The 27866-nt window shown below is 40.7% G+C and overlaps 1 protein-coding gene across 2 annotated transcripts in view; it reads right to left on the bottom strand.

Annotated features, from left to right (window-relative positions):
• The window catches only part of LOC113174510 (protein unc-13 homolog C), a 102448-nt gene extending 74917 nt beyond the window's left edge, over positions 1-27531 (bottom strand). Inside the window, exons 1-9 of one of the 2 annotated variants that reach the window (XM_026378567.1) lie at positions 27411-27531; positions 18029-22281; positions 10423-10445; positions 9705-9751; positions 8601-8679; positions 6183-6188; positions 5778-5849; positions 1678-1897; positions 700-927 (exon numbers count right to left, since the gene is read on the bottom strand). In XM_026378567.1, coding sequence (XP_026234352.1) covers positions 700-927; positions 1678-1897; positions 5778-5849; positions 6183-6188; positions 8601-8679; positions 9705-9751; positions 10423-10445; positions 18029-22082 — 4729 coding nt within the window. In that variant the 5' untranslated portion in view covers positions 22083-22281; positions 27411-27531. The remainder of the gene's footprint in view (positions 1-699; positions 928-1677; positions 1898-5777; positions 5850-6182; positions 6189-8600; positions 8680-9704; positions 9752-10422; positions 10446-18028; positions 22282-27410) is intronic. The other variant, XM_026378568.1, reaches the window with a different exon arrangement.
• Positions 27532-27866: the final 335 nt, after the last annotated feature.

The raw sequence follows: 27866 nt of genomic DNA, 5'->3' as shown, positions 1-27866 counted from the left end.
ACTACTTTGTGACTTTCTTTCTGTAGTCAGTTAACCAGATATATAATCAAACAAATACAGTGGAAAAAATACATAAATCCAAACACACAAAGAAATTGGGTTGTGTGGCAGTAAACAAAAACTAAACAAGAACAGGGATAGAAAATGGTTATGTAATCAAATAGGATACAAAAATAACTCCAAAATTATACTTAAAGAAGGATATGGAAGAAGCCTTTATTTGTCATATGTCACATGTACATGTTACAATGAAATTTGTCCTCTGCATTTAACCCATCCCCCTGGAGCAGTGGGCAGCCACATACAGCCAGCGCCCGGGGAATATGTTAAACATGGCATGTTAACACGTGAGCAACAAATGGACATAAAGACCTCAGCTGCAGCAAGTAATCTTCAGCTACTGCATAATAAGAAGCCACTATGGCCTATTACAGCCACTATTTAACGTCTGCTCCGTGTATATCATGTTTTCATTAGAGCTACATGTTATTCTGTAGCTCCTATTTAAAATTCTTAATGTAAAAAATATAGATTGCAGTGTGCTCTGATTTCCACTTGATATACTACAAACAACAAAACAGTGACGCTTTGTGGCATGTGAACAATATACTCCATAATTTGTCATAGTGCTTTGGTATGAGGATGACATGTAAGACAGTTCTGTTGATTTAGTGGTGAAGAATCAAGGGCCAGGCTTACCTGTGATGCTGATTTTGGCTGACCACTTGGAGGTCCCATCAAGCACAGCCTGCTTGGCTGTTTTCAGATGGCTGGTGAACTCCTCTTTGGAGACATGGAACATCTCCTGGATCAACTCAAACACTTCAGGACGGTTCTTCTCTCTTATCTTCATGCGCTCCTTCATAGCCATGATGATATTCTGTGTCTTGTCCTCGGCCCCATGCTTGGAGCTTTTCTCCACAGCCCCTGAAAAAGCCAAGGGTTACATAGTGTGGACCCCACACAAATACATGGAAATCATTCATTTGTGTGTTAATGTCAGTATGAACAATCTGTGCGTAATAAAATTATGTTAACATGTCAATGTAGGACTAAAAGTGAACATATGGCAGTTAATGGTTTTCATCTAATCACAGTATCATGTGTCTACATCACAGTACAGTGCTTTCATGAGTGCAGTTTAAAATGGGAAAAAGATGAATTGCAGTGTGAACCATAAAATACTGTTATAGTATAACTCGTATAAAGCACTGAGTTTGATAACAGCCAGAGTGTAGATAATCCATTTAAGTGTGTGAGGATTGCCGTGAGGATCATCCCGAAACCTGCACATCACATTATTCCTATTAGTTTACACTGTAACAACAGGAGTGTGCCCAATTGAAAAATCTGATTGGAGACTGGAATCACTGCCAGTAACTGGGCGAATGTACCACGTCACTTGTAGAAATAAGTGTAAGGGGATATATAATATATATTACATAAAACCTAGTAGCAGTATTCACATGGCTCGACTGTGGATACATTTGTGAGGGAACATATCAGGGGAAAAGAAAAGACACTACAATATTATTACAGAACAAACCAAATGTTTTATGGCTTAATCAGATTTTTTTAGTCATAAATGCATAAAATGTTTGATTATTAGTCAGGGATGCAAAGAAAAAAACTTCACACAAACACAGACATATACATCCATGTCGTTAAATTCCTTACTTTGTAAACAATCTGCATTAAGCAGGTCCTGGCACTTCTCGTGGCATTTAACGCCACACTCTGAGCAGCGCATGCCCTGGCGGGCAATGCCCCACAGCAGCCCCTCACACTCATGGCAGTATGTTGGTGCTGTCGCCGTCCAAACTTCAAAGTTATGGGGTGTTGTGGATGATATTGGGTAGATCAAGGCCTGGAGGGTCTTCTTGAACACATGTAGTTTCTGACAGGAAAGAAACACAGGTGGTACAGATGGTGATGTTAAATTGTCATAGCAGTTCCAATCCAACTACCAGGTGGAGAAAATGAGATTTCAAAAGGGTCGTAACAAACTCACAACTTAATGAAACGTGTTTGTACCTAAATTGCTCCCAAGAAATGTTCCATACATGTTGAATGCGGTATGTAGAAGAAAAATACCTGGGACCAGTTTAACTGATCAGTTAGTTTAAAGGCATGCTGATTTTGAGTTTAACACAAGCATAATCTCACTAGACCTCATTTAAATGGACCTGGAATCTGAGCTGGATGAACTGCACAACACATTAAGAGACAATTCTGTATTAATACTGGCAATTATAGAATCTACTGAACTACAGCTATCATTCTTCTGTACTGCAGCATTTTTCACATTCTTTTCTTGGAGAAATTAATCTGACACAGATTATGTTATTCCGGCATAGGAGGCTTTGTTGATCCTTTTCTGATTACCTTATAATCAATGGACAGGTCAAACGTTTGAGAGTAAATCAGCCTTACGTCTCGTTAAATTTAGATTAACAGCATCCTTAGTGCACAGGCTTTGTTCACGTTTAGTGGTTTACCGAGTACAGGTTCTCTAGACCAAATACTAAAGTCTCCTAGAGGCCTGTCTAGAGTGATTGCTGTGTAACAGAAGATCCTTCAAACTGAACACTTTACTGCAGCAGCCCTGCCATCCACAAGGACTGGAAAACGAGCCAGGACTTGCCAATTCTTGAAGGCAAAATCAATGCATGCTGTAAATAAGGTTTTTAAAAGTGAGCATTATCCAGATTGGGAGAGAGAAGGCTAGCGAGAGAGAAAGTGACAGGAAAAGAGAAGGAGATGTATAGTGGTTAAATAAATCCTCAAGAGGTACTTTCTTTCTACTTTGACTGCAGTCCACTCCTCACCCCTTCTCCTCAGAACCCAGGGTGTTGACAGTGCACTTTAACACCTGAACAGTCGCCCTTCACTTTACCACACAGACTAGAGCACTGTTCACCCAGACACACATTCAGCCACAAGCACACCCACTTGCCGAGATGATTAAATGACACCAGACGACAGGACAACAAGGCTATCTAACATTGTGAGACTTCGCTGATGCAACAGAGAGGCTGTTGAACCCTGGAGGACCTTTAATGAAACAGAGAGGGAGACAGAGTGATTCCTCTTTTAATCTGAGGATGATGAGATGAAGCAGATGTTTGAGATTTATCCAGAACATGCACACGAGCCAGCCCAGGGTCACACCCAGAAGTTTTCTCCTCAACAAATGTAATAATTAACCATTTAAGGAAATGAGTAAGCCAAAATTTTCTTTAAATTTACATAGACCTCTCAGTCTCCGTTTTTCTCATTGAGTTCATTTGGCTGGTCTATTTTTAAGCCCGTCTTATCAGCAAACTAAATTCTTTGAATAGTACTAAGCATGTTAACCTCATATTAAGCCTTGGCATGTTTTTTTTTTTACCATTGCATGAGTAATTTCTTATTATTTTCATTGCCACAGCCTATTTCCATCGTTTTCAATCTCGGTCTGCCTCTCTCTGCCTCCTCTCTTTCCTCCTGACAAAGCACGTCACACTGTGCAGATGTGGGAATGCATGCGTGAGTCTCATGTGTTACACTGTGAGGTAACCCTGGTGATTATGTGCAAGACACTGCTAGAAGTGATTGACAGCCGCAGCCTCTGACTGAGAGCAACATGACAGAGAAGAGTCTCATCTCTCCTACAGCTTTCTAATTTCACCACCTGTTGCCCTTGTCAACCACTTTTTTGCCACCGTCATCCCTCTGATCCTGTCCCAGCATTCTTCACCTCTAATCTTTTGCCTTAACTAGTGTACAGTTTCAACCCTAACGAAGAAGCCATGCCTCTTTCTTCAAACAATCTGATATAGCAATCAAATTCAGACAATTGCAATTATTTCAAATGAATCCCGTGTGGCAAAATTTTCAAAAATTATGCAAAATTTACATGTGTGGAAACGTTTGAAATCATGTATTATATTTTGCTGCCTGTCTGACATTATCTAAACTGACTTAAAGCAACACATCACATCTTATTTCCAGATAGCTCCTGACCTATGTCAGATCGTTGTTTCTGTCTTCCTTTGAGCAACTAAGTCCCTGCCTTTGTCTCAGCAGGTAAGCATTGGCCCCGGTTCATGTTGACAGTCACTGTTAAAAGGCTCTGGTGCTCATATCAAATGCGGCTCAGAACATTGAGCAGACAACACGGGCCGTTAGCCGGCCCACACATAATGTTTCTTTCTGCTCTAAAAAGCAAATACATAGGAAAGATGATGCAGAGAGAGAATAGCATAGAGTAAGAGTGGTCTATACGTCAGAGATGACAGAGTAAGACATGTTAATCAAATTAAAATGCATGAAAGACAGATTGCAGAGTGCTGATGAAAACTAAGGCAGGACAAATACAGCATGATTTAAACATATCTCCAGGGAGCAGATGCTAGATTCAAGGAGGCTAGGTTATAATATGGCTGCCTGATCAGTGCCATCGAAGTCAGGAGGTAATGGTGACAAGTCACGCTCTGCTCTGATTGTCTTTTCTTCTATTCTCATTTCCGTCCCTTTCTCATGCTCTTATCTCCCTCTTCCTTTCTCCTCTTTCCACTAACTGCTTTACACTCTTAAACAGCATATGGTAATTTACTGAGTACTCTGACAGTCCTCACAGGGAAGCACTCTCCTGGACTTAATGCAGCAGATAAAGCTCTAACATCTGCTTGCCCCAAGACTGGACAATCTGCAGCTTTGGTTAGGACTCAGCTTAACTCAACCACCAAATATTTAACTTAACTCTTTGCTACTCATCAGTATATTGGACATCTATCCCTCAAGTTTAAGTCCTTACTTAACACAGTAGTGCAATCTCCAAACTAGGGCAAGAATATTCTCTCTTTGTACACCAATATACACACTATATCCATCACGTCATTTCTCATTCATCTGGGCCATGAGTTGTTCATCCCTTAAGCTCCTTTAATCAAACCCACAGCCATTAGTAAGTAGTCAAGACCAAGTCACTTTAGGACAACTAGCCATGTGGACCAGGAGGACCAACCAAGTCAAATGTGTATATGAATCTGTATTATATATATTGTATGCACAAACCACTGGGTGCATCTATTTGAAGGTACAGACAACCATACAGAGCATGTTTTATTCTAGTAACTTTTTAGGTTTAAGCACACCTCTGTTGGAAAACATTAGCTATGAGACAGACTGCTTGGTTGTCTTGCTGAAAAACTGCTTGGTCCTGTTGTTGGCCTCCTCTAACACCATCTTCCATTTGAGGGGGAAGACTTGCAATCAATGAATGAAGAGCAAGTTCTGGAGGTCAACACAAAGAGCCTCTCACTATCGACTGAGCCATTCTGCCCTTTCTCTATAGCTGCGCCTCTGACAATTGTTAATAGCAAGGCATTGTCTAAATCAAATAAAAGGACGATGCTTTAGTTTCTGAACTCAGTCAAAAGGGGCGCAGCAGAAAGAGTGTGCAGCTGTGTATTACAGGCAGACAGACAGATTATAACATGCTATATGTACATCTAAACAATAAAAGGCCAGTCACGAATGCAATCCATCAAATCCTCATTTTAAAACAGGCAACATGATTCCAGAACCTTAAGTACGATGGCTGTTGCAAACAACATAGCTATAAAAGCTTGTTAGTGTTCCAGCACCGTCCTCTCCAAACACCGCCCTAAAAAATAATGCAAACATGCGTCCAGCGCCATAATGCCTTTGTAGAATCCTTCATTAGCTACTAAAACTCTACAGCAGCTAGTCAGGGATTTTAATGCTGGCGATGCTGGCGTGTTAGTACTCACCAGGTCTTCATTATTCAGGGTGGACCGGTTCACCAGAGCGAACGAGATGCCTGCCTTTCGAGCAGCGAGGGTCTGTTAGATAAAGAAGCAAAGCAATATGAAAGGGATGAAAAGAGATAAATTCACTGATCCATTTTATCTTCATGCAGTTTTATCTTAAGGGAAGTACACAAATGCAGTACAAACTATCTATATAGTGTCTGGGAACTTTTAAAAACATATTTTGCCCTGCAAACACATAATGAAAATTTATTTGACATTAAAACAATATAACAACAATATAAGAATGTGTTTAGTTTAGTGTTCTAAATTTCAGTAAATTAATAGATTAGGTTTTGGTCATCTCTGTACAGATACTATTCATATGTTGATTTTATCTTGTGCACAGATGGAAAATACTCTTACCAAAGCCTGTGATTTCCAGGTAGCCATGAACAGAGAATGAAAGAAATTGAATTAGACAAGGAGTGGGAGGGTGAATGCTGAAAGCACAAACAGCAGAGGAATTGTTTTTTTTTTGTTGTTGTTTTTTTTGTTTTTTTTTTATCCATACTGAGCACACAGGTGTCTCAAGTGCCATGCAGGACTGCTGGTTAAGGCACAGAGCTCTATAACTACTCAACTATTCATCACAAGATTATTCAGCTTTTGCATGATTCTTTATCCACTCATGCACTGGAAGTTACTAAACTGCAGTCATGCTTGGCATTTATGTTCACTTCTCTGTTGGATGAAGCTTTGATCATATTTTCTGCTGTCTGCTCTGCACATTAGTTTGACACAAACAGAGAAACACAAGACACACACACACACACACACACTCGCGGATGGGTGAAGCCAGCTGTACGGCACAACACCAACTTGCACTCACACAAACACGCACACACATCTGCTCAGACATTCGCAAACGTATTCAAACATAAAACAGAACACACACACACACAAACGGGCAACACACACACACACAGACACACACAGATGTAAATTGGCTGTTATATTAATATCCACTGAGTCTGGGGGACCAGAGATTGGTAAACATTTACCCCATACTGGAGGACGTTAGGTAACAGGAATGCAGACATGGACAGCTGACAATATTGGATCAGTCTTTACCACGACCCTCTTGTCTGTACAGCGCAGCTATGGTAAAGATCCATGGAAGCCATGGAGAATGTAGTAGGGAACGTGACCTCTACATGAACTGTGAGTGTTGATGTAAGTTTATCAACATGCACCAGCACTGCTGAGGTTGCTGCGGGCAATACAATTTGACCCTGTGTCCAGATGTTATCTATTCAGCTATAATATAGCGTTCAGTATTTTGTGAATCTATTTTGAGCTCTTTTTTCCTCTTTCTTTTTTTTTTTTTTTTTTGGTTTATGTTTTTGCATCCCTCCATAATATGGGGGAACCCTGCTGTCTGCTGCCCTGAAGCAATCACACAGCAAATGGGGGACATTGACAAAGGAGAGGCATGAAAGGGGACCAATTAGTTTGCTGATTACTGACTTCATCCCACGTGTAAAAGGCTTAGTTTGTGTCACTTTTACATGATTTAAAAGCCTCACACAGTTAAATCAGAAGTCAATGAAGTCTCCTGGATATATTTTTGGGTTGAGTTGTCAACATTTCAAGTTAAATACAATTTCTCGATACCTGCCGAGCAATAAATAGAGTGAAGGAAGAAAAATGATCAAGCAACGGCGAGGCTGAAATCTGACAACTCACTGAAAAATATCACCCATAGCTGTTATGGGTCTATGTGGGAATGGCAGATATACACGCAGAATCCCAAATAATGTATAAATTAAAAACGACAACCCATACTTACCAAGACATTGTTGGTTATTAATTTCATGAGAGATATGGACAAATACAGCATCAACTCATGTTGTTCACTGTGATATAAACATTCATCAGAATCTATGTGTATGACATCAAGCTGCATTATCATTTGCATAAAATGCTAATTTGTATTTTAAAGAGTAAAATGTTTCAAGATTATCAAACAAGAGACTTAATTTCATAGAGTTGTGATAATATTTCCATTGTTCTGACTAAAATACATGAAGATGAAAAACAATCAACAAACACAGGACAGACAGATACTGTGCAGAACACACTGGACACACAGTTACAAACAGTCATGAACACTATTGGCATCGTGATAGTCTGTTGTCTTTCAGAATGGCTAACCATGTGGCACAGTGCTAAAGTGGACTGCACTGCAAAAGGCCTCTCTGTGGGATATGTTATGACACATTATGATGCAATAAAAACAAATGGGGGAAGCATCACTGTAGTGCAATATCTTAAACACCCTCTCTAGGGTAATTAATCAAGTCATAGACTTACAGCTAAGGTTACATTTAGCTTTCCCACAGTGCAGTGCTCTACACTATATCGTCTATACTAGACTATATTGCTCCTTTTATTGCCAATAAACTCTTTGTTCAGGCTTGTTTTTTTTTTTTTTTTATCACAATCAAAGTTTTTGCATCAAATATCTGTTTCATATTGCATAACAGGTCTACATATGTATGGTAAGTGTGCTGTAACAAGCTCCAGTTATATTTTATTAACCACTACTGTTGCAGAGACTTTAGCTCAAAGGAAGTTACAGCCAGGTATTAATGACAAAAAACCAGCACTGTCACTCTAAAGCTGTGTCCCATTTTAACAGGTGGCCAGTGAGGTTATTGTTGTCCTCAGCAGGGGTCAGTACTCACACAGCACAGGATTCCACCAGTGTGGTATAATGTGGGGTCACTCAGATAGATTTGACATAAATCACACATAACCTTGTTGAGGCAGATGACTCACCAGGTCTCGGACAAGAGGCACTGTCCTCTTGCGGCGTAAATCTGGCATGCTGTCAATACCATAAAGAATACTGCCAGCCCTGAAGAAGCAGACAGATTTAGGATGTATTAATATCATAATAATGCCATGCTGGGGGAGACATTACTGAAAGAGGGGCCTTGATTTACACAGCTGGCGAACACCATGGATCATGCCTCCCACCCAATCGCTTTCACCCCTTGCTTTTCTCTTCACGTGGTGCTGACCACCTACACTGGAGCTCCTTGTAGTCACTCGCAAGCTCTGCTGTTCCCATTGCTGCAGGAATTATTATTGATACGTATTAACCTATCACTGGATTTATAACACACACTACGAATGCTGAATATGAGATTCAAGGTTTAGACCAGCAAAAACTGAATCCAAGTCTCACAAATATTACTCTAAAACTCTAAAAGTTGTCTTGCTTTCTACATCTTCCAACTCCCTCATGCACACTCGTCAGCTTCCCTGATGCCTTCGCACCAGTCTTGTTCCTTTCCCGTGGGGCTCTCAGTGGCATCACCTCAACTGTCACTCAAAGCCTCTCTAATGACCTCAGCATTGACATCAAGGCCCCAATGCCTCCACACAGATAAAGTTCCTCAAGCTTTCCTGTCAGCCCTCTCAGCAACATCAGTGATATGACCCTAAAGATACACAACGTGACGAGCTGCACAGACCCCAGGGCCCCAGGCTCTGGCTCCCTTTACGCACAATGCATGATGCAGATGACTGCATAGTCACTGCATGATCTGGGGTAATGGAGGATAAATATGATTATTAGCTATTCTTTCGCTCATAGCATGGGACAAAAGATGGATTCATTACTGATCTCAGAATACTTAGTTCTGTTGCAGATGTTGTGAAGGCATCAAACATCTTGTAAAAGCATTTTCTCTCTGTGGTGTGTCACAAAGCATGGAGCACGATCCCTTAATTGGGGCTTTATGCCAGAGAATCAGCATGCCTGTAAAATTTCTGCTACATGTGCCTCAGCATGGGGGTACAAAACAGCACAGCAGCTCAGATTTGTGTTATTGTGAACCAGATCAGGATCTGATCGGGAAATCGGCCACTACTCACCCTCCAGACTGCAAGCCGAGCACTTTGGGATCCAAAAGACTGCGAGGCTACAGAGAGAAGACACACACAATGTAAAACAGCCAAGGTAAGGTAAATGTACACAACTAAACTCAAATCAAACAGCATCTAAAGTAAAACAAAAGGCATTTCTACTGTAACTTAATGTACTTTGGCAGCAATGTAATAATAATACAACTGAACAAATAATCAAATACAATAAATAAATACAATACAATTGGAGGTCAGTTCAGGAGAAGATAAATGATGGGAAAGGATGAGTACAGCACAGAGAGATGAGAGGGAAGCACCACAGGCAAAAGATGAAATTATTCCACATCAATGTAATTTGTGGGCTCAAGACTGAGAGTTTTGCCGCTCTTAGTGCTTCAGGCCAGATTTGCCTATTGTGTAACGCTCCCTCCTCACTGACCAAAATGTCCAGTTTGAAACACAAATCATTTTCTGCAAAGAGAGGAATAAAAGGATAACCACCAACAACATGACAGCTAGATGGCTCAAAGACACATGCTGCACGCTCTTTCATCCCTTGAAATATCAATTCAGTTTATCTATCAAAGATTTCTTTTTATATATATACAAACATACAGTAAATGTGAACAAACAAACACATAACATACAACACAAACACATGCACATGCAAGGAAATCACAAGGGTTCACATGGTTCATATGATAACTGATAAACAAGGACGTAAAACCTGAGTATCCAAAGCACTGGTGTCTGAAAGGAGAAAATGGTAGGAGGGCAGAGAGTTAGAAAGAAGACGTCTGAAAGCAAATTCACACAGTTAGGACATTAATCTACTATTAGTGCATGATGACACAATTCTGTTTTGCTGAACAATTTATGTAGAGTCAACATGTGCCTCAAGGATAATGACTGTTAAAGAGGAGTACCATATACAGAAGAACCTGTACAAAGGTCTGTTAAATAGCACAAGGCACTCAGTTAAGGTTACACCTGGACAATATTTCAAATCAACAGAGCACAAATGGAAAAATGATGCCTATGATCAATAACATTACCAGTTAACGCTCATAGCTATGGAGACATGGGACATCGGTTAAGCATAAGTGGTTGCTATCATATTGCCATTTTAGAGACAAAATGCAAGAGGGCGAGCCCTTTAAACAAGCAGAACTGCAGAGGTGTAATTACTGGGCTATTGATCCATGGGTGATAAATGGCAGCATAATCGTGATCTAATGTGTTACAAACAGAAAACAGCTGTTCACAAGACAAAGCTCAAACTGCTGCTCTGATTACAACAATATAATACACTGCATATTGTTGACATGCACTTACTACACTAAGACAGCATAAGGCATGTAGTCTCTTTCTTTTTTTCCCCATTATCTACTTGATTCTGTTTGGTTTACTTGGAAGTTGACAATGTCAAACTTTACACAACTGATGACCATTAAAATAACACAGAACCTTTTGCCTAACTTGTAAACCTGTGCATAGTACACACATTATTTTGTAGATGCTATTACCCAAAGTACATTATAGAGCCATTAGTGTTCACCATAAGTGCATATTGTATTATGAAGAGTGGTCCTCATAGAGGTACTGATGATTATAAAAAAAATACAATCAGGATGTACGAACCTGTTTACAAAAAGGATGAGATACTGTGTAAAATGCTAATTCATTTTTGCACATAAAACATTTATGAACAAATAAAAATCAACCAAATATGTTTCTATCAAATACAGATTTTAAATTATTTGTAAATCATTTCATTCTGTTTATATAGACACTTTACACAGCTCAGTCCAAACATTTTTGGACAAAAGGGTGTATATATTTTGTTGTTTTTGTCTATCACTGGCCAAGATGTCATGAAAAACACAGCACTCAAAGAGCAGTTGAAGAGCCAACAGACAGAGCTGTCTACCAGCAGGTCTACAGCACCTCTAAATAAAACCAAACTAGAAAGTCTACTAAAGGCTACTGATAAAAAGCACATTTCACAGGTGCCCTTAAATCTGTGGAACAAAAGTGTAATTGATGTGTGCTATGGGCAGCACTGACATAGCAACAGTAGCAATAAATCCTGCATTTTAGTGCTGACATAGGACGGTGTGTTGGCAAGAATCTGGCAATACGATATGTCTCAAGATACAGAGGCTACGATTTTACATGTGGTGATATACTGCTATATTGCAAGCAAGGAAAATATATTGTGATTTTTTTTTAAATATACTTTTAGCAAAACTGAAGTAGCATAAAGAACACGCCACCATATGCAGTACGAGTTTTACAAAACTTTACTGTTTTTATGTAATCAGAACATCGACTTAGTGCTTGAGGGTTTAAACACAACACAAAATGAACCCCTGTCTTCCACAAAACTGCATGGAAACTCTTCAAAAATCAAAAATCGATGCAGTATTTCGGAGATCTGATTTAGTGTCACAAATTATAATACGACGATAACCAAGCATATCAATATTTTCTTTTACCCTAATGACATACAGCAGATAGATCACCTGGATTTGATGCACTCAGCAAATACCAGAACCGGCTCCAGCTGCAACACACATATACACACATAATTGTGTTCTTAAGATTGTGCTCTCAGTCAGACACTGACAGAGATGTACAGAGATCATCATTGTGTATGACTATATGTACTCCCATTGGCCACTTTATTAAATACACCTGTACAATCCGATTCATCAGCTTTGCCACGAATTCTAGTTTTACAAGGTAATAATTTCTCAGTTTTTGTTCAAACTGTCAGAAATAGGATCATTGTACTATATGTTATTATTGAGGTCATAGTGGGTGACGGAGTCGCACTGAAGTGCATTATAACATGATATGGTTTTAATGTTTAGACCAAAAAGGAGACCTGGAAGAGTATATGGACCAGAACTATTCCCAAATCCTACAGTATTGTACTGCGAAACCACTGGAAGGTGAACCACTGAAAACCCAAAACAGAAGATGGAGACAGATGTCTACTGACTTTACAAGGTACACATCCAAAAGCCAACCAGTGGTCACCAGTTCAAGCCTTTTAGACACACTTCACATGCAGTACAAGTCCCAATATGCACAGACCAAATAGAAATCTAGATTGACACATACATAAATACCTCAATACTTTCATTGTGAGTTTCTGTGCTTTTGACCAGAAGAATGTAAATAGTCTACATTAGTTTACATCTGTCCTTATTCCCACTCAGGTCTGGTGACTATTCCCCACACTGACCTCCCATCGCGGCTTGTTGTCAGTACACCTAACCCTAACCTTTCGCCATCATTACTGTGATTTCACACCTTTTCGTGATAAATGCTGCTTTAAAAGCAAGTCGCCACATCCGCAATGTTACGTTTCGTACTCGACGTGTCGGTACCGAAAAAAAAAGGAGCAGCACACGGGAAAAGCCTGTTGCTTAATATTAGCACAACAGCTAGCGTCCAGTTAGCCAACATGGCGCTAACGTGCGCGGCTCTTCTCCCATAACTTTACCCTCCACCGAAGCACCGGTGATGAAGAACCGAGGTGAACAACCTGATCACCTACCTGACGTCTGCTGTGAGGACAGAACATGTTAAAAGATCCACTTGATGGAGACAGGAGGTCTGTTCGCCTTCTTTTCCCTCCGGACAACAATCAAGAGCGGTGGTGACGAGTCGACACCGAGTGAGGACTCAGGTAAAAGTGCAAAATAACTGGTATAAAAGTAAAGGTAGAGTGTCTGTGTACTAAATAAACTAAAATGTTTGGTATTTAGTACCAAAGGGAAGCACTCCACCAAGAAATTGTGTATTTGATTTGATGCTGATGGGAATTATTATTATTATTATTATTATTATTATTATTATTATTATTATTATTATACTGGATATTGTGTGTATGCCATTGACAGATTAGGTCCCCTGAACTGCTTTTATAAGCATTTATTTATTTATTTATTGTATAATGCTGGATTTTCATACCATGCACTGTTCATTTGTTGTAGGTTATTGTAATGGGCATTGGGGCGTCTTTTAGATCATGAAGATTATTGAAAATGTGATACTACTGCTGCAAGTTAACGCCAAACTTGATGTTCCACTGAAACTGGTGTGCATTGACATGGACGTAAGGCTGAAGGATGTTATGTTGTCACGCGTAAGCCAATTAAATGCTGCACTTTCTTTATAATCTCACAAATTACATTCAGGAAGACAAGTCTGCGACACAACACGAGAGAACAGGAATAGGGGTGGCAGCCCTCCGGGCTTTGACGTAATGAAACGTGGTAGCTCAGAGTGTGATGTGAATGTCCCCGGCACCTGTGCTACCTATTTGTTTACCACTTGTCCCTCTGATGACTCATCATCATGCCACATGACCCCAGCATTTCCTACTTTAGAAGAAAACACATCAATTACAGTACACTCGGTTGACACTCTATCACATACACCAAGTTAAGATTAATGCAGTCGTGAAGGTTATACTTAGTTGTCATTGCAACTGTTATAGAGAAGTGTTTATTCACTTCAACGTGATTATTGTGAAGTTGAATCGTACATTGAATAGAAATCACATTTCTGTTGTATTAGACTGTACAACTTTTAGCTTGGTGTACCCAATAAAATGCCATGTGCAAATTAGCAGTCACTGTTGCCCTCAGGACACACATTAGTTCAACTATGATTGAATGTTTGGGATTGTGTCAGGCTGAGGGTTTATCTAGTTCAGTTGAAAATAAAATAAGAGAGAAAATAATCAGAAGTATTAGGAAATTGTGCAAATGCAGTCCAGTGGAAACAATGTAAGCATGATAATGACAATATCGCAACACTCATCACAGAGGGAGGTCTGTTTTTTAAGTTTCTAATCTGAAAGCCAAACGTAAGGTATCGCCAACCAGAGTCAGACATCCCCCTAGTTGTGAGGTTAAACTGTGGGGTAGAGGCTTTCCCTATTTACAACGGCGAGATGAAAACAGTGATATTGAATCAGTCAGTGCTTTGAATAGCACGGCATCACCGAGAACAACAACAGAGCCTCCTACATCCCAGCATCTGCATTTTTCATATCCACGCTTTCCCAAGAAATGGTGCACTAAGCATAAAGAGGGTCTACCTCCTTTGCTCCCCGAGGAGCAAACAGCAAACTTCACTAGCAGCAGACCTCTATAAATATTCCAAGCAAGGCTGACCTGGTTACAGAATGCCCTTGGGAGTGTGAATTAGCATTTGAATACAGACGCTGCTGTAGCCAGTTGAAGACAGGCCTGCCAGGAGTGGCAGTAGTGCTGAGACTCCCCTCACAGCTCCCACACAGGCCAGCCAGCATGCTTCAGAGCACTGGCATGATGAGCACACATCAGCTACAAGAGATGAAGGCATAAAGTTAATGAGGGGAGTGTAGAGTATGCATGTGTGTGCTTCCAACTATGGCTCTTTCCCCATCTGTAGCATAATAAAGACAAATACACAAATGCTCCAATTTTCATAAAAAAGCACGTCAGATGTGTTTCCATCAATTCTGTTAATGACAGAGCTCTCGAGCAAATGTGTTATGAGTATTTAGGATGATAGTGACAGCATGTCAGTCAAATTTAAACACGTCTAGCTTATATATGATTTTAGAATCGTGTGCTCGGGCAGCTCTAATCTTTAAAAGGACCTCTTATTATTGTCATAAGTGAAAGTAAAATTAATCAACAAGCCTGGGAGGGGACGTGGGGAAAATAAATCATTGTTGACATTTTTTTTTTAAAGAACATGGATTTCTTTCTACTCCTGGGCTTTATAGAGTTGCCATAATTTGTGGACAGAGAAATTGGAGTGATCGCCAGGTTATGTAATAAAAAAAAAACTTCTCTGTTGGGTCAAGTGAAAATGAATAGTGGCTGTGACAACTGGACAGATACACCACAAGACCATATAGAAACACAAGTGCACTTAAGTCAAGGCCACAAATTGTCTCTGGAAAGATGAAGACCGTCTAGATGCCGTTTGGGACTAACAGTAATTGGTCACACTACTTTACATCTCACCTTGCACATACACAATTCAAGAACCAGTCAGTTGGTCACAGAGTCTGTCAGATCATCTTTTAACTCACTTTGAATGGAAGTCCAGCAAACCAACAGTGTAATAAAAAATGCACACTAGTCAAAATTAGCAGTACAAAAATGCAAAAGATGTTTGAGATGATAATATTTTCCTACATAACATTTTGGTTGCCATGAAATGAACTGTACATCAGAGAGAACTGATAAGTAAATGTAGGTCAAATTATTTAATAAGGATGCTTGTTTATGCTTTGTGTGATGTAAGCAAATATAAGTCATTGTATTGTGCTAGATTGGTTTTATTCTCAAAATATTGTAAAATTATAAGATCGGGAAATCCATTATTGATTTCTGGTGCATTCTTTTTGCATATCTTCATTGTATTAATGGGTGAATTAGCAGACATTTAAGAAACAAACAGGTCTGATTTTAAGTTAGCGTATGGTGTGTAATTTGTAAACTAGTATCACATAAGAGAAGTCCTTTAAAGGCTTGCTAGGCCTGATCAGTTTGAACTACTGTATCTAAAAGACAAGAGGAAAATTGCTTGTTAGTGAAATGGTTCAGTTTCATTGTTTTAGTTCTGATTTATTGCTCTGGTGAAATGTGGCCACTGACGTTTGCAGACATCTTTTAGATAATCCCTGTATTCCCTGAACTACAGTGCCTTCCTCACTAGGCTCTACAGTTGTAGCTACTGTATGTAGGTCAAGAGCTTTTTTTTAGGCTAGAAAGGAAATTCCCTGGTCTGGTCTCATTTCATTCCAGTTAAAAGAATACCTGTCCTTCAATGAATCAATGCATTTGTACAAACGCGTTGATTGTGAGGCATCAAAAAGAGTGCACACAAGGATGTAAACACAAAAGCCAACACTTGGCCCAGCCAGCACTAACGCTCTTCCCCGCTGCGCGTTACTCAACGTGTGCTCTGAAGTATCTGTACAGGTAATGAAGCTCTGTCCACATGGTGGTGATGCAGGTTACTGAGCGCTCAAAGCCTTTCTGTTACAATAGTAGTAAACAGCTCGTGCTTGCGTCGCGTTAGGATGTTTCAAGCGACACACGTGAATGCAACAAGTAAGCGCTGACTCGCTAGTTATGCATTGTTTTGATTTTGTGCGACTACAGCGGTGAAGCAAAACTATAATACAATAATAAAGTCAGCACACTATTAAGCTAGATTCATAGATTACAATTCCAAGACCTCAACACGGCAGGCTGCAAATGTCACTGACATACCAGTGTGGTAAATCAGCATGAGCATACTTCAAGTTCACACTTTGACAAAAACAAAAAATGACACCTAATAACAGGACTGTAGCTACAGGTATGTCTTCATTCATCCTGAAAAAAAATTTTAGTTTTCAAGCCCAGCTATTAAGGTCTGCTAAATTTTGATATATGATAAAACTCAAAACTCAACCAAAAGCATGTGTGACAGTTTTATCGTTTGAACCACACTCTGCTACAAGAGAATCCGATATTGTGGCATAGAAACAAAAACATACAGTCTCTACCACTAATAAGTCTGCTATCCACCTTCAGAGTGAGTCCCCTCTTCAGTTTTCCATCTAAAAATACATTATCGATTCAGAGAGACATCTTTCAAGTAGATCCAAGGTTCCCATAAATCCAACCCTATTAAACCACCAAGTTTCAAATCTTGGGCTTTGTCCCCATCACATAACTGAAATTTACACACAATGATTCAGACTAGCAACACAGAGAACCCGAGGTGTGTACGATTAGCCATACTTATGGTTTTGTATGCTTTAGGTCATTAACTAAAGATTTTGCATACAATGCAATACGTCCCGTATTGTGCAATATGGTACAAAAGTCAGCTCAGAAAAACATCAAACCTGTACGACAAATCAATCATACCATCTTGTTGCTTCTTGTTACTACTAGTGTATTTGATTCTTGCCTTGGTGCTTGTAGTGTGTTATAATACAAGTGCAGCAATATGTCTGTTGTTTAATCAGCACTGTGTTCAACATACAGGAGTTAACTCTGACACTTAAATATGTTGCTCAAGCATGTGAACAACACGACATTATACTTTCACATTATTCTTTCCTGGTGTTCATTTTAGTCATGTCACATAGTTGAGGTGCTGTAAGTTTAAAAGGGTTTTGCAGTGACAAGTTGTTACCCTTGTTTCTATTAAATAGTACAACTCAGTTATGACCTGCCACGCATTGACAATGTAGAGCTGTAAAACTGTATGAAATCAAAATGACACTGTGGCAAACAAAAAGGAGTGAAGAATCTTACCTCCTGCCAGGATCTGCTGCTCCAGTTCAGCCATCTGTTTCCTGTAGGCCCTCAGAGCTGCCTCTTTAAATGTGGGTCGAACACGCTTCTTGGGTGGGGCCTCTGCGGGCTTCTCCTCTGGAACATTTTTGTTTTCATCCTCTTGCTGTTGCTCCACTTTTTCAGACACATCGGCGACCTCATCTATTATTTCCTCTATCTCCTCTAATTCCTCATTACCCTCTTCCATCTCTTCTGTCACATCATTGTCCTCTGTCTCATCTGGTTCTTCTACGTCTACATACTCCACCATGGCATCAAATTCAGCAGTGTCTCCAGTGAGCTGAGTTTCATATTCCTCACTGTACTCTTCATCATACTGCTCATCCAGACTGCAGTCATATTCCAGAACATGTGACTCTTTACTTGCCTCATAGTCTTCTGTGGCCTCAAAATCGTGTGAGGCCTCAAAATCCTGAGAGCCATCATTCTCTTGAGAGGCCGCAATGTCATCAGACACATCATAATCCTGAGAAGTCTCACATTCCTGTGTTGGCTCATCTGTTTCATCTGTCTCATTAGCATTATTTCTGTTCTCTAAGTTAGCCAGTACCTGTTCCATCACTTTAACATAGTGGGTTTCACTGTCTACTGATTGTTCCCCAGCTTCTGCCTCTGGAGCTGTTTTCGCTTCCTCTGCCTTGTAGAAGACAGGCTCAGTGTAGACATCTGAATCTATTGTTGTACTAGAGTTATTTGCAGTGGACGTGGAGAGAGTTCGGAAACGACCCATAAATGATGAGGACGAGTTTGTGGGTTCCTCAGGAGGAGCAGGCGTACCTTGAGAGCCAGACTTCCAAACAACCTCTAGAGCTGACTTAGCCCTCTGCAACGTAGATCCAAAGCCAAAACCAAAGGACTTCTCACTGAGATCTATACTAAGCCTACTGCTCCAAGACTTGGGAACCTCCTCTACCTTCTCTGTTCGAATCTCACTCTGACTGCGATACATAGTAGTAGACTTATTCTGAGACTGGTGAAAGCTGTGGTTGACATCAAGTTCAGGGAATTTTTCTTTGGGAATTGCTTTAGAAGTGTCCTTAGGTGCATCTTTAGAGGCTACTTTAGGAGCTACTTTAGGGGCTTCCACTGGAGTATCTTTTGTGAGAACTTTAGTACTCTCTTTAGAGGCTACTTTCGGGGTTTCTTTAGATGGAATTTTAGAACCCTCTTTAGCTGGTTCTTTACAAGTCTCCTTAGATGCTACTTTAGGTGTCTCTTTCAGGACCTCTTTTGTGGGGAGTTTTGCAGTTTCTTTGGTAACCTCTTTAGCAGCAACTTTCAAACCATCTTTAGATGCAACTTGTGGAGGTTCTTTAGTAATAATTTTAGGGGACTCTTTAGGAGACTCTTTAGGGGTCAAGATGGGGCTCTCAATTGGAGTTATTTTTGGGCTATCTCTAGGTGATTCTTTAGGACTTTCTTTAGGGGTCATTATCGGGCTATCTTTTGGGGTCACTTTAGGAGTGACAATAACAGCCTCACTAGAAGTTACCTTAGATGTGACTTTAGATACCTCTTTAACAGTGGACTTTGTGACATCTTTAGGTGTGACTTTAGGACTGTCTTTAGGTAATACATGAGAGGATTCTTTTGCTGCTGATTTCTGAATTTCTTTAGGCGCCTCTTTAGGAGCTGCTTTAGAAGTCACTTTAGGGGAAGCTTTAGCAGATACCTTGGGACTTTCCTTTGGCAATATTTTCATGGGTTCCTCTTTAGGGGACGGTTTTGTTTGTTTATGTGTCACCTTAGCAGTAGCTTTAGGGACATCTTTAGGTGATCCTTTCGTGCTTTCTTTTGTGATAGCCTTACTTCCCTCTTTAGACTGACGAGCAGATGTTTTGATAATGGGCTCACGCTCTGTGATGGGAGGTATAATGTGGGTGGTTATAGGTGGTAGAGAAGATTCTCTGTCAAGCATCATGAATTCTTCATCTCCTTCAAACTGTAAATCAACCTCCTGACATTTTGTGATGTTCTCAGGAAAACCAGGAATGGTTGATGGGTCAAAGGGACTGCTAACCTCTATGGAGGCTTCCAAGCCAGAGTCAGCACCCTGCTCCAGATGATGCCAGTCTTTCCAGGGTGACAGATCACCTTGCAGAGAGAGCTGGGAGCCACTGTAGTGACTTCTGTCTCCAGACATGCACACCAGTCCATTGCTCACCCCACTGTCAACTGTTTCTGTTGTTTCAACTTCATTGTGTTCATAGGTTTGATTTTCATGGCTGAGCGGGTGACTGGGGCTAGCATACCATGAGGAGGCCATGTCTTCTTGTTTTCTCTGCCACAGCTCCTGGTCTGAGGAGGAGAGCAGTGAGCAACCATTAGCCCGTGTAAAGTACTGATTCTCTGAAAAGTCTTCAGAATATGACTGGCAAAGTTTTGAGCAGTCAGACTCAGAGCGGCTAAGTTTAGGTGTGGAATAGTCACTCTGCGACAGCCAACCAGGGGTCAAATCAGAGTAGTAAGCCTTGCCGTGCTTGTCTGGGTCATAGTAAGAGTCATCGACATAGTGAACTGCGCCTGAGTAGCCTGCTTCCTCTCCTGATCTGCTATGGTCATGGGATCGCCTCTTCTCTGATTTGCTTTTGTGAAAAGGCTTTGAAATCACCATTGCATATTTATTTCTGCTTAATTCATCTAATTCTTTGTCACTGTCCATTGAGTCCCAGTCATCGCTTTCCACTACTTTATCCTTTCCTGAGACCTTTATATCCATGCTTTCATAGGTTTGCGAGGAAGACATTGTTTTGTCTTTTCTCTCTTTTCCATCATGAATTAAACTGTCAGTAGATACTGTAATTCCAGTACCTTTAAGTTTATAACATTTTTTCAAGACCAGATCTCTATCTTGGGGTGTTGCAAAAATAACAATAATGGGACGGGGTTTTGCATTAGAGCATTCTCTTTGCTGCCCTAACCTATGAGCAAGCTCAATTTTTATTGTTTTGTGGGCATCAATGAAACCCATTTTGTCTTTTAATATTTTATATATTAGATTCTCTGTTTTCTCTGGCTTTTCTTCAAGAACATTTAGGAAACGCAGGGTTGAATTATTGGCCTGGTGACTAATTTGTTTAATGTAGTCATGGATATCACGTGTTTCCCTTCTAGACTGGACAAAGCCTGAGCGCAGCTGCTCAATCTCACTCTGAACAACTTCCACACTGCTGGAGATCTCATCAATGGAGCTTTTTAGGGCATTTACATGGCCACGCAGCTCAGACAGTTCCGTCTCTATCTGGCTGATCCCTTGAAGCTCCTTAAAGATCATCTCCATGACATCCTGGGTCTGGCTAATGCAACCTGTGGAGGAGGAGCCAGGCTCCAAGGTTGAGCTCTTTTGCTGACGTCCAGCACGGTCCAAAGACTTGCTCCGGATACCCAGGGTTTTCCTCCAATTGCTCACCTCGGAGTCTGAGGAGACACATTCTTGGCTCTTTTTCCATTTTCTTAACTTGCGAAGGGCACCCAGCCTAAGTGTGTGTAGACTGGAGCGTTCCACTCGTTCACCCTCAGAACTACCATCAGAGGGAGCCAAACTGATGAGGCTCTTCCTGTTTCGTCGAACTGGCATGGTGTGTGATTTATGCTCATCCAGTCTCCGGACAGGTTTTGTCTCACTCAAGGAGTCAGAGTAACTACTATCAATTGAAAGAACCTCAGGAAAGATACTTTCATTATTATTTAAAAAAAGAGAGTTTTTTGGGAGTCCATTTGCTATAGCTACACGATAACTGAAAGTGGGGGACAAAGATGAGCAGTCGTTCTTTCCGTCGTCTTCTTCAAGCGATATGTTACGTGCCGAAGAGCATTTGGAAATCTTTTTAACTGTAGTCTTCAGTGTGGTAGAGAGAGTTAGATTGTGTGCTTGCAAATCAGTGGTCAATTTGGGTTCTTTATTATCACTTCTCTCTTTCTTCTTTATTGGGTTTGCCAATTTCTTTGTAAACATTCCTTTGCAAATCTTTTCAATGTAAGATGATATAGTCTTGATTAGGGCAGAAACCATGGATGGCAATCCTGTGGACTGTTTTTTATCATCTAGTGAAAAGAAAAGTTGGCTGATAATACAGTAGTAGTGAGCCAAGCACAATGAGCCTGAGCTTGACACTGGCAGCCCAGCTCACAATAATTAAAACCACAGTCCACGTAGAGAATCACTAATACTATTAAATCCAGTGGTCTTCCTCCATAAAAGGGACATCCCTCTGTAAGACAAAAAAAAAGAATATTCACTTCACCTTTTGTTTGAACATACATAAACCACCCATGTGTGCACTTATTTATTTGTGTATGTGTAAGTCAAGGTCAATAGACCTACTGGTTACATCAGTGTATCCAACGTATCCAGCTTCTACAGCATGAGAGAGCCAATTATTCTAATTGCTTTAGTGCTACAGTACTGCCAGAGCGACTGTGGAGCACAAGGAGCACCAAATAAGAGCAGCATGAGATGAAGATCATACTTCAGCAGTGTCACAGAGATTTTCATAAATAAATAAAGCTACCCCTAAGAACCCCTATAACATTTGAACTTGATACAGAGGCAAAACTTTACTATTGCTTCCTTTTTATTTTCATTTTCGACACATCAGTTTTTAAAAAGACAAAATCAGCTTGATTATTTTTAATATGTTGATGATGGGAATGGTGGATGTCATATATTTAAGATCTGTGTTCGTTTGGTTTACAGTATATAGCTGTATAGCTACAAAAAGGAACAAGTTGCGATCTTGGACCTATGGAAACAACAACCCAAGACCTATAGAGTCTTGCCACATAATATTAAACTTTTACCTTTAGGAGTTTGTACTCTGAGAGGTGTTTTGTTTTTGTTTTGATTAGTTTTTTATTTTTTGTTTTTTGTTTTTTTTTTATATGTAAAGTGCAACTAACCAACTGAGTCAAAAGAGAGATGTTTACTGTGCAGAGGAACTAACAGCTGCTCCACATTAGTGCTGGGATTTAGAGCTTGATTTGTCTACAGTCTCATGACCACAGAGACATGCTCACTTCAAATGAGCTGTGAAACACAGCATCACACTTAGCTTTTATTGCTTGCCTCTGAAGAAGGACCAGGCATTAGCAAACAGAGCTTAAGGCTAGGTTGCCAGCAAAGGTGTACTTCTCCCAGGACTGAATGAGGAATGAATCCAGGAGCTGATTGTTTGTTAACTGGGATGAGGTTTGAGGCAGGCCAGAAGGTGCGATGTTTGTTCAAAAACACTTTTTTATCTTTTTATCTTCCAACTTCATGTAAAGTTGGAAGGTCTTGTGCAACAGAATTTCAGTGGGTGAGCTGCAATTTACTAATTGCAGTTGTTAAAGCACTTTAACCTAAGATGTCATTTAAGTGCAAATAAGACTCTTTTAGACTTTAACAAGCCAGTGTGACACCAGTCTGAGCTTGTGTTGTGAAAATAAGGAAAAAGATTTGTCATTACAGAAATGGAATGACGGCAACATGAGGTGAAGATGGATTACAGGATATTTTACGATGTGACTCAGCTCTCTTGAAGACTGGCATTAAGCCAAGAGCAGCCTTTTGCATCTGATGGGTCACGACCTAAAACTGTCCTGCCATAAGTAAATCACATCAAAAAAAAAATTTTCAAATATGTCATGACTCTGCTGCAACTACTCTCACTGACATTTTCAGCTCACACTTAAACTTCATACTTATATGTGCATGTAGAAACTAAGAGGTGACACATTCAACGTCAGTGAATCCGTGAGCAGTCAGAGGGTTAAATGTCTCGCTCGAGTACATTTTTTTGTTCAACGCAGGAAAACATATGGCTTATTGCCTTACGCCACTGAAATGTGACATCTGTATGAAAATGTTACGATTAAATAAAGATGCCACACACATCTGTTTTTTTATGTCTGTGGCCCCTTTTCATCTTCTTTGTAGAAGAACTACATATGTTTTAGTCATCTGCGTAATGTACATGATTGATTCATGATTTCATTGTCTGATTCCCCTGCATGTTAATTTTATCTTTCACTACACGTTTTTCCAACTTCGAGATTAGATAAGTTTGAGATTTTCTTCCAATAATTTTTTTGTGCTAGATGAAGATGTACATAAAACAGTTGGACTGTTGTCGATGTGCTGGACCGAAAACAGACCAAAGGCAAAAAACAAAGATCTGCACACTGCATCTAGGGCTTCCAGCAAGTTTAATAATCAAGCAAGGTTTTGTTCTAACTCAGATCTGCAACAAGCAGAAAAAACATGCATATATAGGCTGCATACATTACTAAGACGATTCTTATCTGGATGATAAAGACTCAATCTATTAACAATAAGGACCAGTCAAACCAGAGCCAGATACTCCCATACAGGGAGTATAGCAGGTGCAAATGGAGGAAAATATGTAAAGAGCCATTATGCATTAACAATAATGTTGGTAATTTGACTGTCTCCTTCAGTGTTATATGGCCTTTCCAAGACATTGGTTGAGGTTGAGGTTAAGGTTCTCAAGCAGGTGGAGCTGGATAAGTTCTTGCTCAGCTCTGAAACAGCTCCAGTATGTTAGCGATGGTGAGCCTTCACCAGGTGTGGCTGCTGTATTTGTCTGATCTAACAAACATGTGTTGCCTTTTGATAGATGCATAACAGGGGATGCTGTCTGTGGGTGAGCCCAGACACAGTCCCTTAAGGTTGCAGAATGTGCTGCTAATCCACAGATGAAAGCATTTTGCTCTGTGGTTCTCGAACCCTGGCCAGATATGGCTTCAGAAATAGCTTCAACTCAACTAAATTATCGACTGCAATATGTAAAAAAAAAAAAAACAAAAACAAAAGAAAATGTGATTAAAAACACACCAAAAAATAAAAATATACATATTACATAATGAATATTAGCACATGCAAAGTCGTGTGTCAGATGTGTCATTTTGAAAAAAGGCTTCGTAATCCAGCAGAAATGCTAAAACAGACAGAAAGGTCTTCATTACTGGAAATGGAAATTTTCAAATGTGTGCAGTTGACTAATTATCTTAATGCAGTTGTGATGCAATTTTCTAATGTAGTACTACACTAAGCTACAGCTACAATCCTGTCTGGCGGCATACGGGATATGTGTGTTTACTATAGCAAACACTGGCATGTCAATGACATAAAGCAGTGTGATGCACTGTGTCTGCATCCTGTCTGGACAAATCCCAATAAAAGTACACTAGTGTTTAATGAGTGTTGATTATCAATTAGGAAGCTGCGTTTCTCTCCAACATCCTGACATCTGCATGTTAAGGTTTGACAAATGATGCGTTTGTGCTCTTCCAGAGCTGGAGTTGATATGCCAATTACTTGATAATGCCCACAAGGTATCGCCTGTATCGTCCCATTAGAGCATAATGACGCAAGAATTAGGAGCAAAGGATGATGGATAACTTTTATCAGTTTGATCGCAGAATCTGCAAAGACATGGCCGTGTGAGCGCAATCGGCAGCCACGAATGAGATGATACCCTTAATTCAAAGCCCCCATGAGGAGTTCATGTGAGAATGACATGCTGGTCTAGCTAGAGCTACATAATCTGTGCTATTGTTCTTTACTGCAGTCTGTATACTATAACCAGATTCATTCATCCAGTGGCACCTATAATACACACACACACACACACACCATAAAATAAGACTCTGTCTGGTGCAAACACGCACCAAAGGACATAGTTATTATTGTGTTATTACGTAATATGACTTAGCATATAATGTTATTGGATTTTAGACATGCCCAAGCATCTTATATGTTCCACATGCGTGTCAAAGCTTATCGAAATATAGTATTTTGGCTGTTTGTCAGTGTTTTTCTTTCTTCATACACCACTCCTTCTCCCCAATTTACAATTCAGAGGCTACATGCCTTTGAGCAAGGCACCGAACCTCCCACTGCTCCCAGTGGTCTTAGTATGGAACTAGTTTGTAGTATGTTGTAAAATAACTGGTTCCTTTATCAATTTGAATGGTCAGGTATAGGAGCATCCGTTCCTGACTACTGTGACAGAACAAAATTTGGGAATTCCTATGGTCCTTAGTTGGAGCCCCTCCCGTCTGTGAGTCAGGCTAGAGAAACCTCCAGAGAAGGGGGGAGCACCTCAGCCACACCCACTCCCTATGCTCTGAGCCACTGTTACCCCAGGCTCTGCTTTAACGTCCAGGGACCTAATTCTCCCCGTTTTCCTATAATGCATCTGATTTGCAGAAGTCTCTTAAAAACGCTCTCTTCCTCAGTTGTACAATTTCTGCCATTCTCCTTTAATGAAAATGGGTGTCAGTTGGAGACATGCTAACCTATTTCTCACAATAGTACAATCTGCTCTTTCCTCCTGATGAAAATGCAAGTATGCCAATTTGAGGTTATTATGCTGCGAGCAATTACACTCCATGCTATGATGTGCTGTTCATCCTCTTATCATTCTGGATGAGACTGAGGAATACATAGAGCAAATCTTTTTTCTTTTCTTTTTTTTTTTCTGAAAGTAATGCATATAGATGAGAGATGCTCCTGTTACGTCATGTCTCCGAACACATGATTTTGGATTATGGCCGATAGTGGATTAGTGTAGATGTGGGGCCTGTGCTTCTGTGTGTGCAGCCGTGCGTGCACACACATGTGGGCCACGCATGCCTCCGTGCATGAATGCTCTTAAGCGTGCATTTGCTGTTCACAGAAAAAGAGCGCAGCATACCAGTGGGGGATTAGCGTGTGAGGGTGTGTGCATCCTCAGATCATATTGCCCTCACGCCCATCCTCAGCTCCATTCTGCCTCCTTACTTCTAACCTGTGCATTTCCCAACAGTGAAATATCTGCCTGCAAGCCGTAGGAAATCAGCCAACATCACAACAGATTGTCTCCCCTCGTAAATCAAAATATTACCGTTTCTTTGGCCAGCATGACGAGCACCAGTCTCCTCGCGTTTGCTCAGTGGGAAACAACAGCATTGCTCACATGCGTTCGTGTTGTGCGTTATGCATAAAAACATGGGGAAAGGTGAGAATGAGAGCAACTGGGACATTTGTGGAATCGACTATGTTTGTGCCAGATCTGGCTTTTACTATAAACAAGCAAAAAAAAAAATAAATTTAAATAACAGTAACACCTTTGATTTTTTTTTTCTTTCTTGCATTTTTCACCTCGGCTGCATCGACAGATGATGCCATCTATGCCGTCATTCTCAAATAACGTTTCATTAATCCACTGACAGGGCCACGGAGGGAGGGGATGGGGGAGCAACAAGAAGATGTGGGATGAAGTCAAGCAGTCAAGATCCCCGCCACCATGCAAACACGCATCTAGCGCCAAAAATGGGGCTACGCCGCTGCACATACCTGGTTGTGTCAAATCCCCGTGCAGGACGCCAGCGGTAGTGAGCACAGCCAGGCGTGTGGAGCCGATTCCCCGGTTTCAGCGAATGGCCGGTGCGAGGAGAGCGGAGATGTTGGAGAGGGCAGGGAGGGCGGGGAGAGAGCGGCGCGGTGCGCAGCTGCCTGCTAATACCAGAGCTCACAGCATCTCTCCGCGTCCGTCAGACACCACATCCCACAGCCGTGCCTCCGCGGAGAAGCACACACACACCTCTCCTCCATGCCACCCTCTGGACTCCCCTCCCTCACTCCTCTGCTGTGCGCACCCCTGTTCGCGTTACGGGGGACCGTAGATGCTGCCTTTTAATGCCGCAGGCTGCTGGGTTTTATTTGCTCCACCACTGACGCTCACACACACACACACACACACACACACACCCCTGCTCGTAGACTGTGTCACCGCACGGGGTGTCTAATCCA

This window comes from Anabas testudineus, chromosome 3 (genome assembly GCF_900324465.2).
Source record: "Anabas testudineus chromosome 3, fAnaTes1.2, whole genome shotgun sequence".
Classification (NCBI taxonomy): Eukaryota; Metazoa; Chordata; class Actinopteri; order Anabantiformes; family Anabantidae; genus Anabas; species Anabas testudineus.
The sequence above is the reverse complement of the archived record's forward strand: the minus strand, read 5'-3'. Positions and strand labels throughout refer to the sequence as shown.